Source organism: Lissotriton helveticus (genome assembly GCF_964261635.1).
Source record: "Lissotriton helveticus chromosome 1_1 unlocalized genomic scaffold, aLisHel1.1 SUPER_1_unloc_45, whole genome shotgun sequence".
Taxonomy (NCBI): domain Eukaryota; kingdom Metazoa; phylum Chordata; class Amphibia; order Caudata; family Salamandridae; genus Lissotriton; species Lissotriton helveticus.
This window is the reverse complement of record NW_027611687.1, coordinates 727,703-746,569: the sequence shown is the minus strand read 5'-3', so window position 1 is coordinate 746,569 and position 18,867 is coordinate 727,703. Positions and strand designations below refer to the sequence as shown.

General features: G+C 46.5%; 2 protein-coding genes across 2 annotated transcripts in view; one reads left to right on the top strand and one right to left on the bottom strand.

The window, feature by feature from the left end:
- LOC144806094 (uncharacterized) overlaps positions 1-18,867 on the bottom strand; it is a 615,705-nt gene that overhangs the window by 558,338 nt on the left and 38,500 nt on the right. The gene's annotated exons all lie outside the window — the stretch shown is intronic.
- LOC144806099 (uncharacterized) lies at positions 1,060-4,290 on the top strand. The gene has a single exon (XM_078672537.1). It carries the CDS (start codon positions 1,562-1,564, stop codon positions 3,170-3,172), a length of 1,611 nt encoding a protein of 536 aa, XP_078528663.1. The 5' UTR covers positions 1,060-1,561; the 3' UTR covers positions 3,173-4,290.

Sequence of the window (18,867 nt, the reverse complement as noted above, 5' to 3'; positions counted from 1 at the left end):
CTATGAATCCTAAAATGAATTTAAGTTTTTAGAGATTTTAGGGGTTTTTATTATTTTATATTTTGTATAAATGTGTAGAACTGTAGGAGCTTCTTTTCCCTTTGCACAAAAATGTTCCTAAGTATGTTTTATCTCATTGTATGCAAACTTTTATGATTCGATTGAATCAAATAAAGTTATTTGAACTGAACTGAATTAACTTTGTGAAAAAGGATAAGCCACCTCAAAATGTGAATTGCTATTGATCAAGTTGTTTGTTGAACTCTGATTACAAACTGTTTACAAAAGTTTTATAGACGCAAATGATAAATGAAAAGTCAAAACATTAAATAAATACAATAATTGAACCGCTGTTCTACATCATTTTAGGGACGCAGATAAAGAAGCCGGACACCTCCTTGAACAATGTGTGATGTATGGAACAACATTCTGATGTGTGCCCGGTTGCTTTGGGTCTTATTAATCCATCTCTTATTGGACGAGATAATCTTGTTTTGACAAAATCTTGACCATAAGCATAAACCTACAGGTGTAACTAGTATGCGAATGCTACACAAGCTGCCTTCCTTTACTAAGTTACTGTACGAATCCTTGTAAATCCCCCCTTTTTCTTAGCCTCTTCCGTGCGCCGGACAGCTCCCGGCCATTTGACGTCACTGTGGGCATGTGCGTCGGAGATTTGTGCATGCGTAGAATTTGCCCGCACAGCAGGGAAATGTACACCACATCAAAGCAGCTAAACAAATTAGATGTGACATGTTTAACGGAATGTTTATTTAAATATCTATGTATGGTGAAATTGTCCTTGATAAGTTTAAAAGATGGTAAAGAAGAGATGGTTTTTAGAACAAGTTAAATATTGTGTATTCACATTCCATTCCATTTGCATTTATTACATTTAAATCTCTTTTCATCCAACAGAAAACAAGCCATGAATGCAAGAAATGATTATGAATAATGAAGATAATGCTGTAAAACTGCAAAAACAGAAAAGATAAGCTCCAGTTTTAAGGAAAACATCAGTGGAGCCAGGGAAAGACGAACCTGCACATAAAGTGTTGAGTCCTGAAAGAAGCCAATTCAGTGACTGTAAGAGTCTGAGTGCACCTCCGTGCCACAAGACGAAGACATTATGTCTAAAAAATGAAGGCAACAATGCTGAGAAACAACCTACTTTGTAAACTGGTGCACAATTTCAGCTTTCGTCATGTGATCAGTATGACGTGCTTAAAGGAGTGTTTTTTGTCCTAAAATGATACCAGAACATCATTCAGTGCTCTAGGTGTATTGGAAACTCTTTCTGGCCAAACCACAACAAGAAAAAAAGCACAACGGAGTACGGTCCCAGTTTGCGGCGACCAGAAGGAAGATAAATATTTATGCGCCAGTAGGAAAAACCTTTATCTAATCTAAAGACACAATCACCCGCAAGGAAACTTTACACATGTTATGAGTGTAGCAAGTATTGTTGTGATCATTGTATTTTTTAATCAGAGAGAAGACATGCACAATAAGACGCACATAAAGGGAATGTAAGAATAGTACAAGTGCTTTATCAAGCATGTCGTCCCACCAGGAAACACAGTCATGTGATGTAGAGAAATACATACCTGACCCACAGACACTTACCAAGAAAGAAGATTCATATGCAAGCAGTGAGAGCTTTAGTTTGCCATCCCTGCTACAGTGCCACAAGGAAACGTACACAGGAGAAAAATCATTCAAATGCACTAAGTGTGTGAAGAGCTTTATTCAATTATCAGACCTACAAAGGCATCAGCGAACACACACAGGGGAAAAACCTTACCATTGTAATGAATGTGGCAGTAGTTTTAGTGAAGCCTCAAACCTAAGGATGCATTGGAGAACACACACCGGGGAAAAGCCATTCAAGTGCAATGAATGTGACAAGTGCTTTACTCGATTATCCGGCCTAAAAAGCCATCAGCGAACTCACACAGGGGAAAAACCATACCGATGCAATGAATGTGGACGTAGTTTTAGTAACTCCTCAACCCTAAGAATGCATCAGAGAATGCACACAGGGGAAAAGCCTTTCAAGTGCAGTGAATGTGGGAAGAACTTTTCTGAAGCGGCATACCTAAAAAGGCATCATATAACTCATACAGGGGAAAAACCGTATGATTGCATTGAATGTGGAAGTAGTTTTAGGGATTCCTCAAAGCTAAGGATTCATCAGAGAATTCACACAGGGGAAAAGCCATTCACATGCAGTGAATGTGAAAAGTCATTTAATCAGTTATCGCACCTGCAAAGACACCAGCAAACACACAGAGGTGAAAAGCCATTCATTTGCAGTGAATGCGGGAAGAGCTTTAGTCAGTTATCACAACTCCAAAGACATCAGCAAAGACTTGCAGGGGAAAAACCATACAAATGCAATGAATGTGGAAGTAGTTTTACTGCTTCCTCAAATCTCCGGATCCATCAGCGAACACACACAGGGGAAAAGCCATTCAAGTGCAATGAATGCATTAAGAGCTTTAGGCAAATCTCAAACCTACAAAGACATCAGAGAACACATACAGGGGAAAAACCCTACAAGTGCAGTGAATGTGGGAAGAGTTTTTGTGAATCAGCAAACCTAAAAAAGCATCACAGAACACACACAAGAGAAAAACTGCACCATTGTAGTGAACATGGAAATAGTTTTAGTGAATCTTCATCATTAAGGATTCCTCAGGAAACACGTACTGGAGAAAACCTATTCAAGAATAATGAATTTGGGAAGAATTGTAGATCATTATCAAGCCTAAAACAGCCTCAGACAACACGCATTCGGAAAAAGACATATCGTTGCAATGAATGTGGATGTCGTTTTAGGGACTTGTCAGCATTAAGGAGTCATTGGCGAACACACACAGGGGAAAAGCCATTCAAGTGTAGTGAATGCGGGAAGAGCTTCAGTCAGTCATCAATCCTATACAGACACCAGCGAATGCACACAGGAGAAAAAACATTTGAGTGCAGTGATTGTGGGAAAAGCTTTAGTCAATCAGGACACCTAAAACGGCATCAGCGAACACACACAGAGGAAAAAACATTCAAATGCCGTGAATATGTGAAGAGCTTTTGTCAATTATCACCATTACAAAGACATCTGCAAACACACTCAGAGGAAGGAGGCGTGGTCAAGATGGCATCCGAGTAAGTTGCAACAAACTGATCTCCGTGAGCCCAGTCCATCGCCATCCATCCTCCAATGATCCTTCCTCCGGCGTACAAGGATCCTTCCTCCGGCGTACCCTGCTTCCCACTTGCCTCACCCTTGAAGCTTGTTGTGTTGTGGTGCGGGCTCGCAGCTTGCCCTAAGATTTGGCCCACCCAGAAAGCAGCCTGTATACTCCGACCAAGGCACGGCCTCGGGTGTGGGCAGAGCCTACATCTCAACTAGGCTTTCTCCGCTTTGACTAAGAGGAGCTTGAGCGGTGATTTGGACCTGCCCGTACCATGTCAGGTGTGGTCCGAGCTGTGGGGCCTTCCTGCTGCTGGGCTACAATTGAGGATCATCTGCACTGCCTGACTTGAGCAAGCCTGTTGCACGAGCAGAAGGAATCAGCTGAGCCGCTGCCGACATTGTGTGTGTGGCACCCCCAATGACTTGCCCCTCCCAGCTTAGACGCGCTGGATGAAGCCTTGCAGACGACCCCTACTTCCAGTCTTCATTGCCTGCACGACTGGGGCCCGAGCAGAGAGCGGCGATCATGAAAGGGCTCACTCCTCTCCCTTGTGACTCTGATGGGCTGCCGCAATTCTGCGAACATACGTGTTCTCACTCCTCTCCCTTGTGACTCTGATGGGCTGCCGCAATTCTACGAACATACGTGTTGCACCATCTTATTTCCTACTCCCGAGGGGTCCTATGTGGAGAGTCCCCCCTCCACTTTCAGAATTCTCGCTCCATCACATGTTTTGTATGGGACGGTTGTGTGGCCAAAAAGACTTTAGGGCCAGGGCATTGTGTCCCCTTCCAGAGATAAGGGAAAACCAGGTGCAGAGATGTTAGCGACCCAGGGCAGAGAAAGGAGGGCTGGCCCCACAGAGGAATAAGCAGCCAGGGAGAGGACTCAGGCTGTTGCCGCAACTGAAAAACACAACACATTCCCTCCCCCTACCCTCGGTCGGGCAGAATGAATAGACCTTGCGGCATTGTTTACGGACTTTCATCTGATGGACGCTGTGTTGCGGATAGGCCCAGACCTCACATCCATGTCAGCGGATGCTCTGGTATGAACCACCTCAACGGGTTGCTATGTCTGCTGAGCGAATTGCACCAGGAGGTTGCCCTTGCTTAACTGGAGCCATACTAGTAGGCTGTACTGTATGTATTTTACTAAAGATCATCAGGGGGGGCCCCAGAGCCAGCAGTGGACTGGTCACATGGGCCATCTTCCTTTTATGGGGCATTTCCGCTACATCAGCATATTGCCCATTGGTGTAGTGGCTTGGGAAAGGAAGTTGCAGTATTGGTTTTGCATTTTTTGCTTTTTGCGTAGTCATGTTTTCTTAATTGTAAGCTTTGATATGGGGCTGAAGGGGCCCATGCTGTGGGTGGGGTGGGCATGGGTTCCGTTCTTGTTACATTAATCATGCAAGTCAGTAATCACTTTGCCAGGAATGTCAGGGCATGGCCATCTATGTTAGGAGGTATCGCATTTACCAATACCTGAGGAGGCGCTGAGGGATGTATGACGGTACAACGCGTACCGTTTCAACGCGTTTTTAACAATGCAAGTCGTTACAACGACTTGCGTTGTTGGGCGCGGATAGTGAATAGTATAATTTACTATTCTAACACCAGTCCCCGTGGATAGTAGGGAAGGTGTTGGAATAGTAAATATACTATTCTTTATCCTTTAGCGCCCTCCAGCGCAAGTTGTGGTTACGACTTGCGTTGTAAAGGACGCGTTGTAAAAGCACTGCGGGGTAACATCCGCGTTGAAAGCACTGAGTACACATAGCCTGCTTTCAAGAAACCCAACTCTCTTCCCCTGGTCTGAAGGGGGTGCACAGGAGATGGAGGGGTACAGTGGTGGTGCCCACGTACTCGAGATATGCCAGGAGTATCTTGATTTGTGTTGCTTCAGGGGTGCCTCACTCAGTGTTGCATACTGAAACCAATCCCGAACGGAGGCATGTGGTGGTTGAAGGGTGGCTAGATGGGTTTCCCATTTTCCGTGTATCATTGTATGCCTAAACTCCAACCAGGCACATTTCCTGGACTCGTTAACCCTAGTATTACCAACTGCTACCCTTACTCCGTGCTTTTCGGGGTGTGATTATAATTGTGTTGTGGATGTGGTATTAGATCCCATTTACCAATCCCTGATGCACAGTCCGTTTCATTGACAAAACACCTGCAGCAACGGGGATCTCATGCTCAGGTATGGGACACCTGGTGAACCTCCTCTGATCACCACCCACTCCAGCTCTCACTCTCATGGAGCCATTAGTGCTGCAAGGGGGAGCTTCAATGATTGGAAGCAGAAATTAGTACGGACTAACTGCTATTACCCACTAACCGGACAGCTTCCACTCGCGCAGGCGAGGCTTACACAGAGTACTACTTTAATTAAATTGGGTGACCTGGACTACAAGGAGCACGTGGCTAGGAAACACATGGTGGGGGACAACATGGGCAGACTTCTTGCCAGGCTCGTCCGCGCCGACTCACCCAGGACTCGTATCACGGCACTATCATTAACTCCCAGGAAGCGAGTAACCTCACTTTCTGCTCCTACTTCTGTACACTGCCGCTCTAGTGGTAGCGGACACCTCCGCAATACGGGCATTCTTGGAATCACCGCATCTCCCACAGTTACAGGCATCCCACTGGCAGACTTAGAAGCCCAGCTCTCCACAGTCAAATTATCTCGGGCCCTTAAGCAAATGTCACGTTGTAAGACCCCGGGCCGGGTATGGTGGCTCAGTGGACTAATGCATCCATTGCAGGGGCCTGTGTTCGACCTCATGGTCACAGGTTCAAATCCCGGCGGGTCCACTCAGCCTTTCATCCATCTGAGGTTGATAAATGATAAAATGAGTACCATTGAGTTGGGTAACAATAAACATCTGTTATTTAGCGCCAAGATACCCCAGTTGAGGTGAACGTGCGCTTTACAAATACATGTTATGTTATGTTAGGATGGTTGGCCCATGGAATGTTATGATGCCTTTGCATCACAGCTGACCCCACAACTCCTCCAGGTCTATGAATCTGCCTACTCAGTGGGAATACTCTCACAATCTATTATGGGAACAGAGCTTGTGGTGCTGCCCCAACCTGACAGCGTTCCCTTGCTGATTAGGTCTTATTGCCATTGTCCCTTTTAAATACAGACATAGCATTCTCAGGAAAGTACTGGCCAGTAGTTTGATACTAATAGCACAACATCTAATAGAACTCAGTCAGAATGGTTTTATCCCTGGTAGAAACATCTTTTTAAACTTAGGCCGCCTTTTCAGGATAATGAACTGGGCAAGAAAATCTGGTGCTGATCTCTGGTTAGCCGTCCTCGACATAGAGAAGGTGTTCGAAACTCTGGGGGGGAAGGTGCTTACTTGAAGGAGGGCCTTCTCTGACTTGGGGTGGGACCAAAGCTCCTGATATGGGGTTTGTTGCTTTATAATGTACCGGTGGTGAAAAATCAGATGGGCACTACCACAATGAGCGTGGCACACAGCAGGGTTGTCCCCTATCACCTTCATGGACCCCCTTGCATTTGCTCTACACGGCAGGGCCCTGGAGGGGGGTATCTGGGTTGTGGACCAGTGGCATATAGTCTCATTATAAGCTGATGACACATTAATTTACCTCTGGCCTCATAGTGAACTGGGGCAAAAACCATCTCTTTCCCTGCCAGCAACTGTGGGTAAGCATCAACAGAGACTTCCCCGCACCCCCCTCTGCTGGAGCTTTAAATATCTGGGAATCAGAGGTTATCACACTGGTAGATGGCAATATAGGGAGTGCATTGTTCACCGTGAGAGGCTCCCTGCCTTTTTGGACATGCCTCTCTCTCTCCACAATGGGTGCATAGCTTTCTCCAAAATGTTGGTACTCCTGCTTGGCCATCCCAGTCCTTTTGTACCATGGGTATTTCACAGGGCTGCGCTCACCCTTGATTGTACTGATATGGGGCAATGGGAGGCTAAGGGCCACAATCACAAAATTATAGGCCCCGCTGTCCAAGGGAGGGGTCAAAAGCTTTGAGAATTACTATGTAGCAGCCCAATTGCAATGGCCAACACGCTGGCTGGCTGGCTGGCTGGGTGGGTGGCTGGAGACAGTTTGTCAGAACTGGGACATTAGTTCGGGAGATCATCTCCACCTGAGGTGGTTACATGGCTGCAAGGTGGTTGACCATAAAGGGGGCGGGGACACCTATACCACCAAGCATTCTACATAGACCCCTACACACCAGGCCTATCAATCATCCTTCTGGTGATATCCGGCTGCCCTGCACTCCAGTTGAGGCATGATGTAGTCCAGTGTACAAGGGCGGGCCTTACCACATTGGGAGGCCTTTTCAAAGACTAGGTTCTGTACATTTTGGAGGGGCTGATGAATGACTGTAGCATTCTCCAGGGCTGTCTTCTACTTTACACTGTCCTCACATGTCATTCCTACCAGGTCTGGCATAGGGCACATGAGGAACCAGAGGCTTCCCATTTTTCGTAGGCATTACTCACACATGGTGGGGCCAGACGGGCTATTACCTGCCTACATAGTACTTTACGCTGTCATAGTGGAACACCGCTTCCAGTTTTGAGGGCTCGTTGGGAGGCTGCACTAGATGCATCGCTTATGGATAAGCAATGAGACACAAAGCATAGGGATGGCTAGAATTATCTTTACCAAATCTTAAATATACCCAACTCAGTTATTTGCATCACACTTCTCACCCACAAATGGATAGCCTAAATGTATGCAGGCACTGGGGATGCCTGTCCCTTTGTTTGCTGCAGACTTTGCTCATGTGGTGTTGTGTTATCCCTCCATCAGCTTCTACTGGGACAAGATACTCACTCACATCTCGCATTTACTGGGTTACCTCCTGGTAAAAGGTGCATTACATTATTTATTTGGTCTTACTGCCCGCACCAGTGAACGTAAATCCCCCACCAAGTTCATTGACCTGGCTCTAGTTCTCACCAAGCAGTGGATTGCCATGTGCTGGAAGTCGGTCCTGTCTCCTCCCGTACAGCTGAGGCTCTCAGACTTAAGTTCTGGGATATTGGCTGAACAGGACGTGCTGCGAAGAGTAGGTGCGGGTCGTAGCGGGCCTGCCTCACCTCCCGACTGGGAAAGATACCTGACCGCAGTGGGAGCAAAAATCAGATGAGACTGCTCTGTACTCCTAAGTGCACAGCATATTTTTCGTTAGTAATTGGGACTCCCCAGGGCGCTTACCATTCCTCTTTGTGGCGCTTCCGTCCCACCAAGGGATCTTGCCTTTGCTATCCTTGTGGTGCACTCTTGTGGCGCCTCCCTGCCTACCCTCCCTCCTTCACTCTTCCCCCCTCGTTCCCTGTCTTGTGAGATTCCTCCGCCCTGTGTCGCAGTTCCCCCTGTGGGAGCTGCCCCCCTCCACTGCTGCATACCTCCAATTATCTGAGCTTGTTGCTTCTGTTTCCTTCAGTGCTTATTCTTTTCAGTGTTTAGCAGCACATGATGACATGTGCAGACTGTAGAGTACTGTGCATGATGTGGAGGCAATGCAGCCATGTGTGTACTATTTTATATATGCCATGTTAGAACACGTTGCCTAATGTACCTGACCATATGCTGGGTAATGTTGTCACTCTGTGTCATGTATAAGTTTCCTAAAAGGCTAATAAAGTGTTGTTGTTTTTTTAAAAACCATTCAGTGCGGTGACTTTGGAAGTACTTTTTGTGAGTACTCAACAGTAATGTTTCTTTAGTGAACGCACAATGGTCACAAGTGAAGAGAATGTGGGAAGGACTTTAGTCAATAATCAATTCTTTAAGCACATCAACAATAATACTGACCCATCTGGTGACACACAGGTTAGCATAAGACTTGCAGTGATGGTAGATTATGGCTTTACTCAAATTATACAATTCTAATTATGTGGGACATTCCAATCCCAGATAATAACAAGCATTGGCATAGCCAATAGGTCTCACCTTTGGGGCCTTATAAGTATTTAATTATGCAGCACAATATCCTTCCTGCAACAATATCAACTTATAAGGTCCCAAAGGCGAGACCTATTGGCTATGCCAATGCATGTTATTTCTTTGTATTCTGAACTTAATAGGCCTACCTACATGTACAATAGGAAAAGACAGCATTACTACAAGCAAAAATACAACGAAAAGCATCACACGCGACTCACGGGACACCCCACAACTTGATATTCACATAGGCAGCCACAAAAATGTACAATTTCCATACTTTTTCAAGCATGAAACCAAAAGTTCTCTCAACTGCGTCTCCATGCAAGCTTTAATAAAAGCAGCCTTGAGCGGACTGACTCATTCAAGGCTGGTAAAAATGTTCCCAGGCTATTCAGCGCTCTCGCTAACAATGCCTTTCAATTAATTTGACTGCCATGTTTTTGAATGAGTTGTCGAAAACATTTGACCGCTGAAATGATCTACTGTGGACACAAAACTGTGTTAAATATGGTAAGTCGACGAATGAAAGCAATCCCAGGCGAGCCTGCTTCATCTAACAAGCTTTCCAGTAATTCCTGCACACCTCCCAGGCCTTCCCTGCTCAATGCAGAGTGCTCCTGTCCTACTTTGCCTGGTGATGCGCTAATCCCTCCACCATTTCATTTGTACTAATCTTACAGCAAATGCCACGGTTCTATCACAACTCGCAAGTACGACTTTAAACGTTCAAAAGGTACAAACTGCGGAGTTGATTAAAAAAAAAAAGGATCACATGACAAGTGTTCAATGACATACCATGCGTCTTAACACATACTAAAAAGAAGAAAGGTGGGAGCATATACTCTACATGTGAGCCTAAGTAGCAGATAATATTCACCCCCTAATGTGATTATGAAGGGAAACGTGGATCGATAATGTTCAAAATATTGCTTTGTCCAAGCGCAGTAACCTGCCAGTGCAAATAATAATTTAGCTAACGAGAGAAAGATACGTTCAGATGATGTGTTTTAAGTGAGAAATAAGCAGTTGGACAAAGTGCACGTTCGAGGTGTATTGTGCAACTTACTACAAATCGACTAAATAGGCTACAAGTATGCTGTGCAGCCTTCTACTTTTAGCGTATTGTGGTCCTTTAGAGAGATTGAGGACAGAAGGTGGAAAGGTGCAATGTTCTCTAGCAGAGGGCGGTAAAGATTCACAGAGGGCTGTGTACATAAGTTTATAAGCTACACACTGATAGAGCATAGTGGCAGCATCATGTGCTTGGCCATGCCCCCAAAATACCTTATGAGTTGCGTATCAATGGGGAGACCCGAAAGCCTGGTAGTGGCTATTTGCTCTACCCCAAAACCCCCTTCTTAACGTCCCCAGCTAGGGAAGTGAATAAATCGTTTTTTTTCCACTAGCCAGAGGATTTTTAACTTTTTGTTTTTTCCACACATTATTAGGTCCCTACACTTCACTGACACAACTCACCTTGCACCATCACATAGCCTTGTCACATTATCAGTGCTCCCGCGTAGTTCGCCAGGTCGTAGCACGCCCCGCCCCGTAGAGGGACGGGAAGACCCCAATGATGAAGCATGACACTATTGGATTTTTTTAGTGTGTGAGGGGTATTTTAACAAGCACATTGTGCTCTCATCTTTACCACCCTAAGAGAGAGTGAATCTTCCCACAATTCACAGAAATTAATAATATTTTTTGCCACTTCATATTGATAGAATCCATTTGTTTATGCATATCTATTTGGAGGGTGAGTCTATCAGTACCTCTCTACTTCCTCTTGTGTTTTGGAAGAGACCCAAAAGCCTACCAGACCCGGGTTAGTAGTTCAGTACAGTAAGGAATGGAACCTTACCAAGAAAAAAGAATAAGAACAAGCGCGCGTGCCTCACACGGAATGCAAAAAAAAAAAGTTTGGCAGGAGAGGAGGAGGCAGCAGGGGGAGGGGAGAGAGGAGGGGGCCTGCTGTTGTTTCCCTTGTGGGAGCGAGCAGGAACCATCTGTTAATTACAAACAGATGGTTTGAAAGCTCGCTCCCGCAAGGGAATCTCCAAAAGTGTTGCCATTCAAAGGAATGCAATGCGTGCACATTTTTGCCTGAAAACCTGAATCGATTTCTAAAGGTCTCCTCCTATGAGGCGCATGCGCGACCTAAAAAGTAGAAAAATGAAAGTCCCTTAATAGCAGAAAAGGAAAAAAAGAGTTATTTGTAGAATTCCAACATTGTTGGTGTCTGCAATGTTCATTTCTCTCTTCATAAAATACCAGTAAACACAGTGGGAGACTAGCGCAGTGTGGGCTAAAGAAAAAAAAGAATGTTTTTTTTCTTTTTGTGAAAATAGAGTTATAAAGAAAAACATCCGCGTATACCTTATTGTACTACCTGTAAAAGCGATACTATGTACAATGCTATTTTCAGATAACTTCAGAGATTCATGACATAACCCATGAACCAAACGTCCTTGCAGTGAGTTCTGCTGGGCTGTCCACAAACACAAACCTGCCTTTGACCAAAAAGGACCATAACAACAGACAGAGAACACTGTCAATCTTCTGCATAGTTCTTCTTTGTTGCATTCAATCTCTTGTATCCTTAACGGTTGGTTAAGAAGGCTGTCCACGAGATACCTTTCTGCCCTCTTGGGGAGACGTGCTAACAACTCCCAGGATAGAAGGCAATGGAGGCCTTCACTGGAGAGAGGCGTTACCTCCCTCTTGCAGGAATGCACACAGGTGTAGTCTCAAATGTCGAGCTTCTAAGGAGAAGCCGTATTTGAAATGTAAATGGGTAACATTTGGGAGAGGGACTGCTCCATTGGTTAGGCAGACAGGCTGGCACTAGGGACAGGGAAGGGAAAGCTGGTTGTCAAAGCGGTTTACCAGGAAGTGGTTGTCAGGAAGGAGGAAACCTAGTCGCCCATTAACTACCAACCATATCCCAGCGTGAGGACCTTCTCATAGCATAAATGGGGGCACCCCTGGTACCCAGATCTCGCCTGGATGGGCATGGACTGCACCTGCTGAAGTTTTGTGGCTCATAAGAAAGGACTATGCCTGCTGTGTGCTGCTAAAGGAGAAGTTGTCTCCAAAGTCCAGCCAGAGCAAAGAGACTCCAAGCGTCAGTTGTCTGACCTCCTGTTCACAGCTCAGGGCCACAATAGATGAGAAGCGCGCTGTGAAATATTCCAGGCGACTGATAGCCCACTGTCACTGAGAAGACTTCAAGGGATGTTGACCCTGCGACCACAATCATCTCACACCCTTTATGGACTGAGGAGTAGCTGCAGGAAGGTTGAGGCCTGAGTGAGACAAATTGGGAGTGCAGTCCTGCAGGCAGGTCATCATTGCGGCATTGAACCCAGAGAATACGGCCCTAAACTTCAGTTTGACCATCTTCATTCACCTTGCATATTGCATATTGCAAGTTCAAGCAGTCTATCGGCTATTCAGAAAACTCCGCTCCGGCAGTGTCAAAATGAGGAAATAGTTACAGGCGGACACAATAACTGTACAACAGAACTGAAGCAGTCCATGTTGCACCTTAGTTTTCTGATCTGGTGATTTTGCAAGTCCCACTTCAGTCTCATAACACTGAATCATCTTACAAAGCTAACAGCACAGCTCAGGGCTGACTCTACTTCCTCCAAGCACTACTCTACGTGCAACGTAGAGCAATTGTTTTAAATCAAAAGACTGTGTAATTCTAAAAACTTTGCGGCATATTAGCAAGACCCTCGTTAAAATTATCACCATTTTAGCGGCAGGAAACGGCGATGATGGGCTTGCTAATATGCGTTCTAGAATTCCAATAGAAGCCCAGGTTAGATGTGCGGGACATCTAACCTGGGCTTCTATTGGAATTCTATAACGCATATTATCAACCCCATCATCGCCGTTTTAGCGGCAGTTTCCTGCTGCTAAAATGGCCATAATTTTAACAAGGTTCTTGCTAATATGCCCCTGTGGAACCCGGTTCAAGGAATAAGGAACGCTAAGTTGTGGCGTTGAGTGAAAATATGTAACATCAACTGCCTGCCATAGATTATTGTAACTCTGAACTCCACGCTAAAACCATGGAAGTATAGCATGCAACAAGCTAATTCGATTCAGAGCCTCAATTTACCAATCACTGCTTTACTGATGAACAGTTGGATAATATAGCACTTAGCACCATAGTAACATAACATTTTGATTTTGCGCCAGACTATGAACACTTGCGCAACTTAGCGCTACTTTGCACCTGTTCCTACATGATGGTTTCCTCGTTTTTAGAAGGGAGGTTTTACCTAAATGTAAATATTAATATATAACTGTTACATTCTTAATGATTGCGAGGAGAGCAGGGCAGCGCGAAATGCTCGATTAATGTTTTTATACACATTGTAATGATTTTTAATTAATCAAACAATAAATGACATTGTCATTGGCTTGTCTTCAGTGCACGTAGCCTTGGCAGCAGCGCACACAGCACCGTTATTGCTGCACACAGGAGAACAATTAGCGGGAAAATTGGAAACAACCATGATGGACACTACCAAGCTCCATTGCCCAGGTCGTTTGACCTTCCGAATCCTTTAATGGAATGTTAACGGTCTTGGCAATAGACTAAAATGGAGGATTGTGGTGAAATTCCTGGTTAGACACAGCCCAGCCATTGTCCTGCAAGAAACCCCCCTTCAACAGTACAGCGTAACAGCTATGGGTTGCTAGCCCTAGGCAGATACTGGTTGTTGGCAGACACTGGGGCATATTCTCAAGGAGCTATCACAGACTTATTGGCACTTTATCGCAGCCAAAGTCACGATCATTTTATCACCCCATTCACAAGCTGGTGCTAACAGCCGATATCACCAGTTTACCGGCGATAGCAGCTGCAAAAAACATCACCACAGATGACCCCCGCAACTACCGCTAATGAGGTGCAGAGTAGGCATTCCAGTGCCAAAAGCCGCGACTACACCACACTGCAACATTCTCAATGACCAGCCAGATCAGTGACAAGATCACAAAACACGCGATAAGGCGCGTTAGCAGCAGGAAATTAACACCTGCTCTGACCTGGTGTAAAGTCAGACGACAGCCTGTACCACAAAAGGGAGGCCAGCCCAGAGCCAAACCTGAAGAACAACAGATGCCCTGGAGCCACTGATCATGCGGGTCGGACACCCAAGAGGGCCACAACACCCACCACCACCCCCATGGCCACCCCCCACCCCCCCAGGACTACCACCACCCCCGGACCAACACTGAGGCAGCACAGACAAAGACAGCGACCCTCAGAAAACACACCAAACTCGCAGGCCCAACACCAGAGAATGTCATTACCCACTACAGGCTCAAAGGGACAACCCTCCTCCATATCCTGACCACCATTGTCCACAGGCTGATGGTACCAACACAGAGGACAACCAACATGCCTCCGCAGACAAAGCTGTTGGCAGTGCTGTACCTGTTGGCCTCTGGTACCCTTTAACCAACAACCGCCTGAGTCGGAGGAGTCTCACAGCCAGCACAATACAAGTTCCACACAATGGTCGTGGATGACACCATCAGCTTGGTAGCCCACTATCTATACTTCCCCCACACTGCGCAGGAACAACCAAAGACCAAGCAAGGCATCTGCGCCATGGCTGACTTCCCACACGTGTCGGGGGCAATTGACTGCACACATGTCCTACTTATGCCCCCTGGCAACACAGCACACAATAACCGCAATAGACGGCACACATATACCTTCAATGTGTAGGCAATAGTGGACCACCTGGGAATCTCCACCAACGTCGACGCCAACCATCCAGGCAGTGTGCATGATTCCTACATCTGCCGCCAGTCCATCATCAACCAGCGCTACCAGGATGGCACCAACAGAAATGCGCTGCTCGTTGGCCAATACCAAATGAACACACCACACACCTCAACTCCACAATCATGCAACTCACCACACTGGGAATGCACAGGGTACAACTCACATACAACATGCCCACCTACCAGACACGAAAGCACAACTTACTGTGGGAACCTGGGCCAGCCATGTACATAAGCCATCAACAGCATGGCACCTCAGTCACACAATAGCAGACTGTCGGGGGAGGTGGGAACCAGGCATGGCAAAAGAGGCAAGTGACCCATGAATGAGAATGCACACAATGCCAAGTGTGGCATGGATGTGATGGCCACACACATATCCATGTCGACACACACTGCTGGTGTTTGGAGTGTAGTGGACAGTGGGCGCAACCATTCCACCCCAGCCAGTGGGGAAGCTTGCAGAAATGTAGCTTGTTACGGAGCAGAGTGGGCTGGCCCGGCGTATGCCAGGCCAGCATAGGGGTGTGAATAAAAAGCGCGTAACTCTGAACGTGGTCCTCTTCCGGAATGCCCAACGTGTCTGCCAGGGCGGCGCCTCAAACCCCGCCACAAGGCCAACGCCATTGCCTTGCGTGGTGTTGCCTGCGATCCTGTTCACCTGCTGCACCCAGGGACGCTGGTCCCCGAACCAGTCTTGCCCCCCCCGTGCACCCACGCCTCAATGCCTACCTGCCAACACTGGCGTGTGTCAAAGAGGGCCCCCAACATGCCGCTCCAAGCTCGAGACCCCCGACCTCACAAGCTGCTAAGACCATCATGGCCTCCGCGAGCAAGGACCACAGTACTCCTTTCTCGTTGACATACTCCACCGGCATACACAGCGGACTAGTGGGTCACACATTTGGAACTGAGTCTTGATTACACCATGGCAGAGTACATTATTTATGGCAGATTTAATGTCACTATACTCCCTTCGATGTGGTGGCACCAAGTCTGTGCATAGCCTTACAACCACAAGTGTCTGTCGGCCCACGCGGACAACTGCCCTCGGGCCACACTAAACTTGAGTAGGTCAAACATTTTTAACTGAGTCTTGATTATGCAATGGCTGAGTTAATTACATTGTACAGACATCATCGCATCCCCTCTCAGCCCCGGTGCCACTAAGTCTGTTCCCTGACATACATGGACACTCTCTGGTTGAATTTTGGTGGAGTCTGAGTCTATGGACTGGGGTTGTCTACATCCTCATTTAGCTGATACTGACGTGCTGGTAAAGACGGGGCTGTGGCATTCTACTCCTCAGTTTGCCGCTTCCAGATGGCGTCTGCCCTTTGCATCATGCCCTGGAGGACACCTTCCATGGTCCCTCACAACCCTCCGCCACATTCACCTTCGACATCGACGAGGACCCTCTCAGTCCGCGTGGCCCTACCTCAGTGCACCGCAAGTTACCGTCTCGTGGCAGTGTGCCTGTGCCAGCCGCAGTGCATTCGGGGCCACTAACTCTGTGCAGTTCAAGTCATGAACCCGGTCTTCAGAGATATTGGATGGCCTCTGAGGTGATAGCCTGGAGGTCATCAACACCATCTGTCTGTGGCCCTGCGATGTCCGCTGCCTCCGGCCTCAACTGCGGTCCACCAGGGCTCACACATCAAATCGAGTCCTGACCAGCCCGGACGTCGCATCACCGCAGGAGGCACACGCCACCACTGCCAGGATGACCCCCAACTGACAGAGTCGAAACAGTCGTACTGGCAGACTAACAGAGTTACTCACACCTGTCGTGGATGCCATCATCTGTCTGATACCCTGCTCAGCACTCCAGGTGTCACTAACTCAGTGTACTACGAGTCATCATCCATTTCTGTTTTGGTTATGTGCTGTGGAGAGCTCACACAGCAGTGTCACCTCAGGCAGTGTGGGAGACCTGGGACGATGATGTGGAAGATGATGCGGGTGTGATACCCCTCACTGCAGCTGGATCAGGAATATCCTTAAGGGACCCAATTCTAGATATTTTCTTCACATGAGCGCGCTCAGCTCTTGTGCCCCAACCACAGTGCACTGCAACTCACGGACACTTCTGTTTGCTCATTGGGGGACCTCTGTACTTGCTCTGGCTACCACCATGATGCTCTGCTGTTGTCTCTGTAATGCTGGTGTTTTCTGTTTCCGTTTCAATGGTGTTCACTGTTGTATTTGTTGCCAGCACCTACCACTCCCTGAGGGCTGGCTTGCACTCACCCCACACAAATCCAGCACAGGCGTCACTGTACATGTGACCCTGCCAATAAAGGGGCTGGGCGCACGTGCCGATAGCCAGCCCCCCCAACCATATAAGTGTGTCCTTGTGGTCATTATGTATGCATTAGGGGCCCGGGCCCTACAACATTACTATGTGCAGTGTACAGTGGACACAACTGTGCCCCCACTGGCAGCGGGACGACCTTGGACATGTAGCTTTGTCGTCGGTCACTCAATGCCTAAGAGGAGTGCACTAGGCTGTCATACGGAGGTCTAGCGTGGGTGTGTGAATGGTAATCTTTCAAAAAAAGAGAGGAACCCTTGGACAACCAAAGGACTAGGGTTAAGACAAAAGGTTAAAAATTACGCCCTCTGGGATTATTTTAGTACATTGTTTCGTTCGCACCTTCTTTCATCTGCCAAACCCCAACTCCATACACACACTCACCATTCATTAAGGTCACCGCTCAATTGGTGGCTACAATGTATAGGCACAAACACCTATTGTTCATAAGGTAATGATTTAAATGTATTAAAACCCTTTATTATTTTATACAAGATTAAAAAAAAATATATGTAAATAATACTAAAAACAATTAATCACAATACCAATGCTTCAAAACATGAGAGTTAAAACAGACAGTAATCTTTGTCATAAATTGCCAAAATACACAATTAAACTTATGTACAAACACCCTGATGCCTTGTATATCATCAATATCTAGGGTGATGTTCGTATAGATGGATTTGTGGCAACAGAAAAAGGCGTTGACGCGTTTCGAAGGTTTTATCTCATTCCACCTTCGTTATCAAGACCTTTATATTATGTTCTCCCGTCCATTAAAAATTAATAGGCAGGTGAACGATGTTTCACTCTATAATGTACTTGATAAAAATTGTTATGCTCTTCCATCCATCCATGAGGCTTGGTACTTCCTTAATTAGTATGAATCTCCCAGATGAGCCCACTACGGCGCGATAGGCCAGTCCCACGTTTTATGATTCCATCACGCGCATCTGGCTTGTACGGTGCTCGTTAAAATCAATAGTGAAGTATACCCGCTAATATTCCAAATGTGCGCTTGTTGTTTAAAGCTTGTGTCAAGGAATGCTTATCCTTTATGAAATATGTTCCTCATGCAAATTTCATCTGTTCCTTTTCTCATCAGAGCATATTATACCTTGCTAAGGGGTATCAGGGATAATCCTGACTCTGAAAGAAGCCGATTACTCTTCGCAAGAAAAAACAAGGGCAAATGTTGAAGTGATCTTCAAATCGGAACCCGAATTGTCTTCTAATGTTGCCAAATGCTTCAAAAACCAACTATACCCAAGACGCACAGACGACCAGACACGTCAGCGTAAATTACGGGCAAAATAGAAGTCAATTAATACGGCAACAAACACCAAACAACCTTCCATTTGCACAAGTAAACCCAAATGACTCAAACTGGCGTACGGTACAGGAAATGTGCATATGCAGGGGGCTCCGTCGCAGTGTGGGTCTCCTTTGTGGGGTGTAGGTGGTCACTGATGGAACTTATACACCCCGTATGTGATGTAGTTCGGCTTCCATGATGTCTGACCCCGTCCGCACCTGTTCGGCCACCACCTTTTGGCATTCTGACACATGGCTCCTG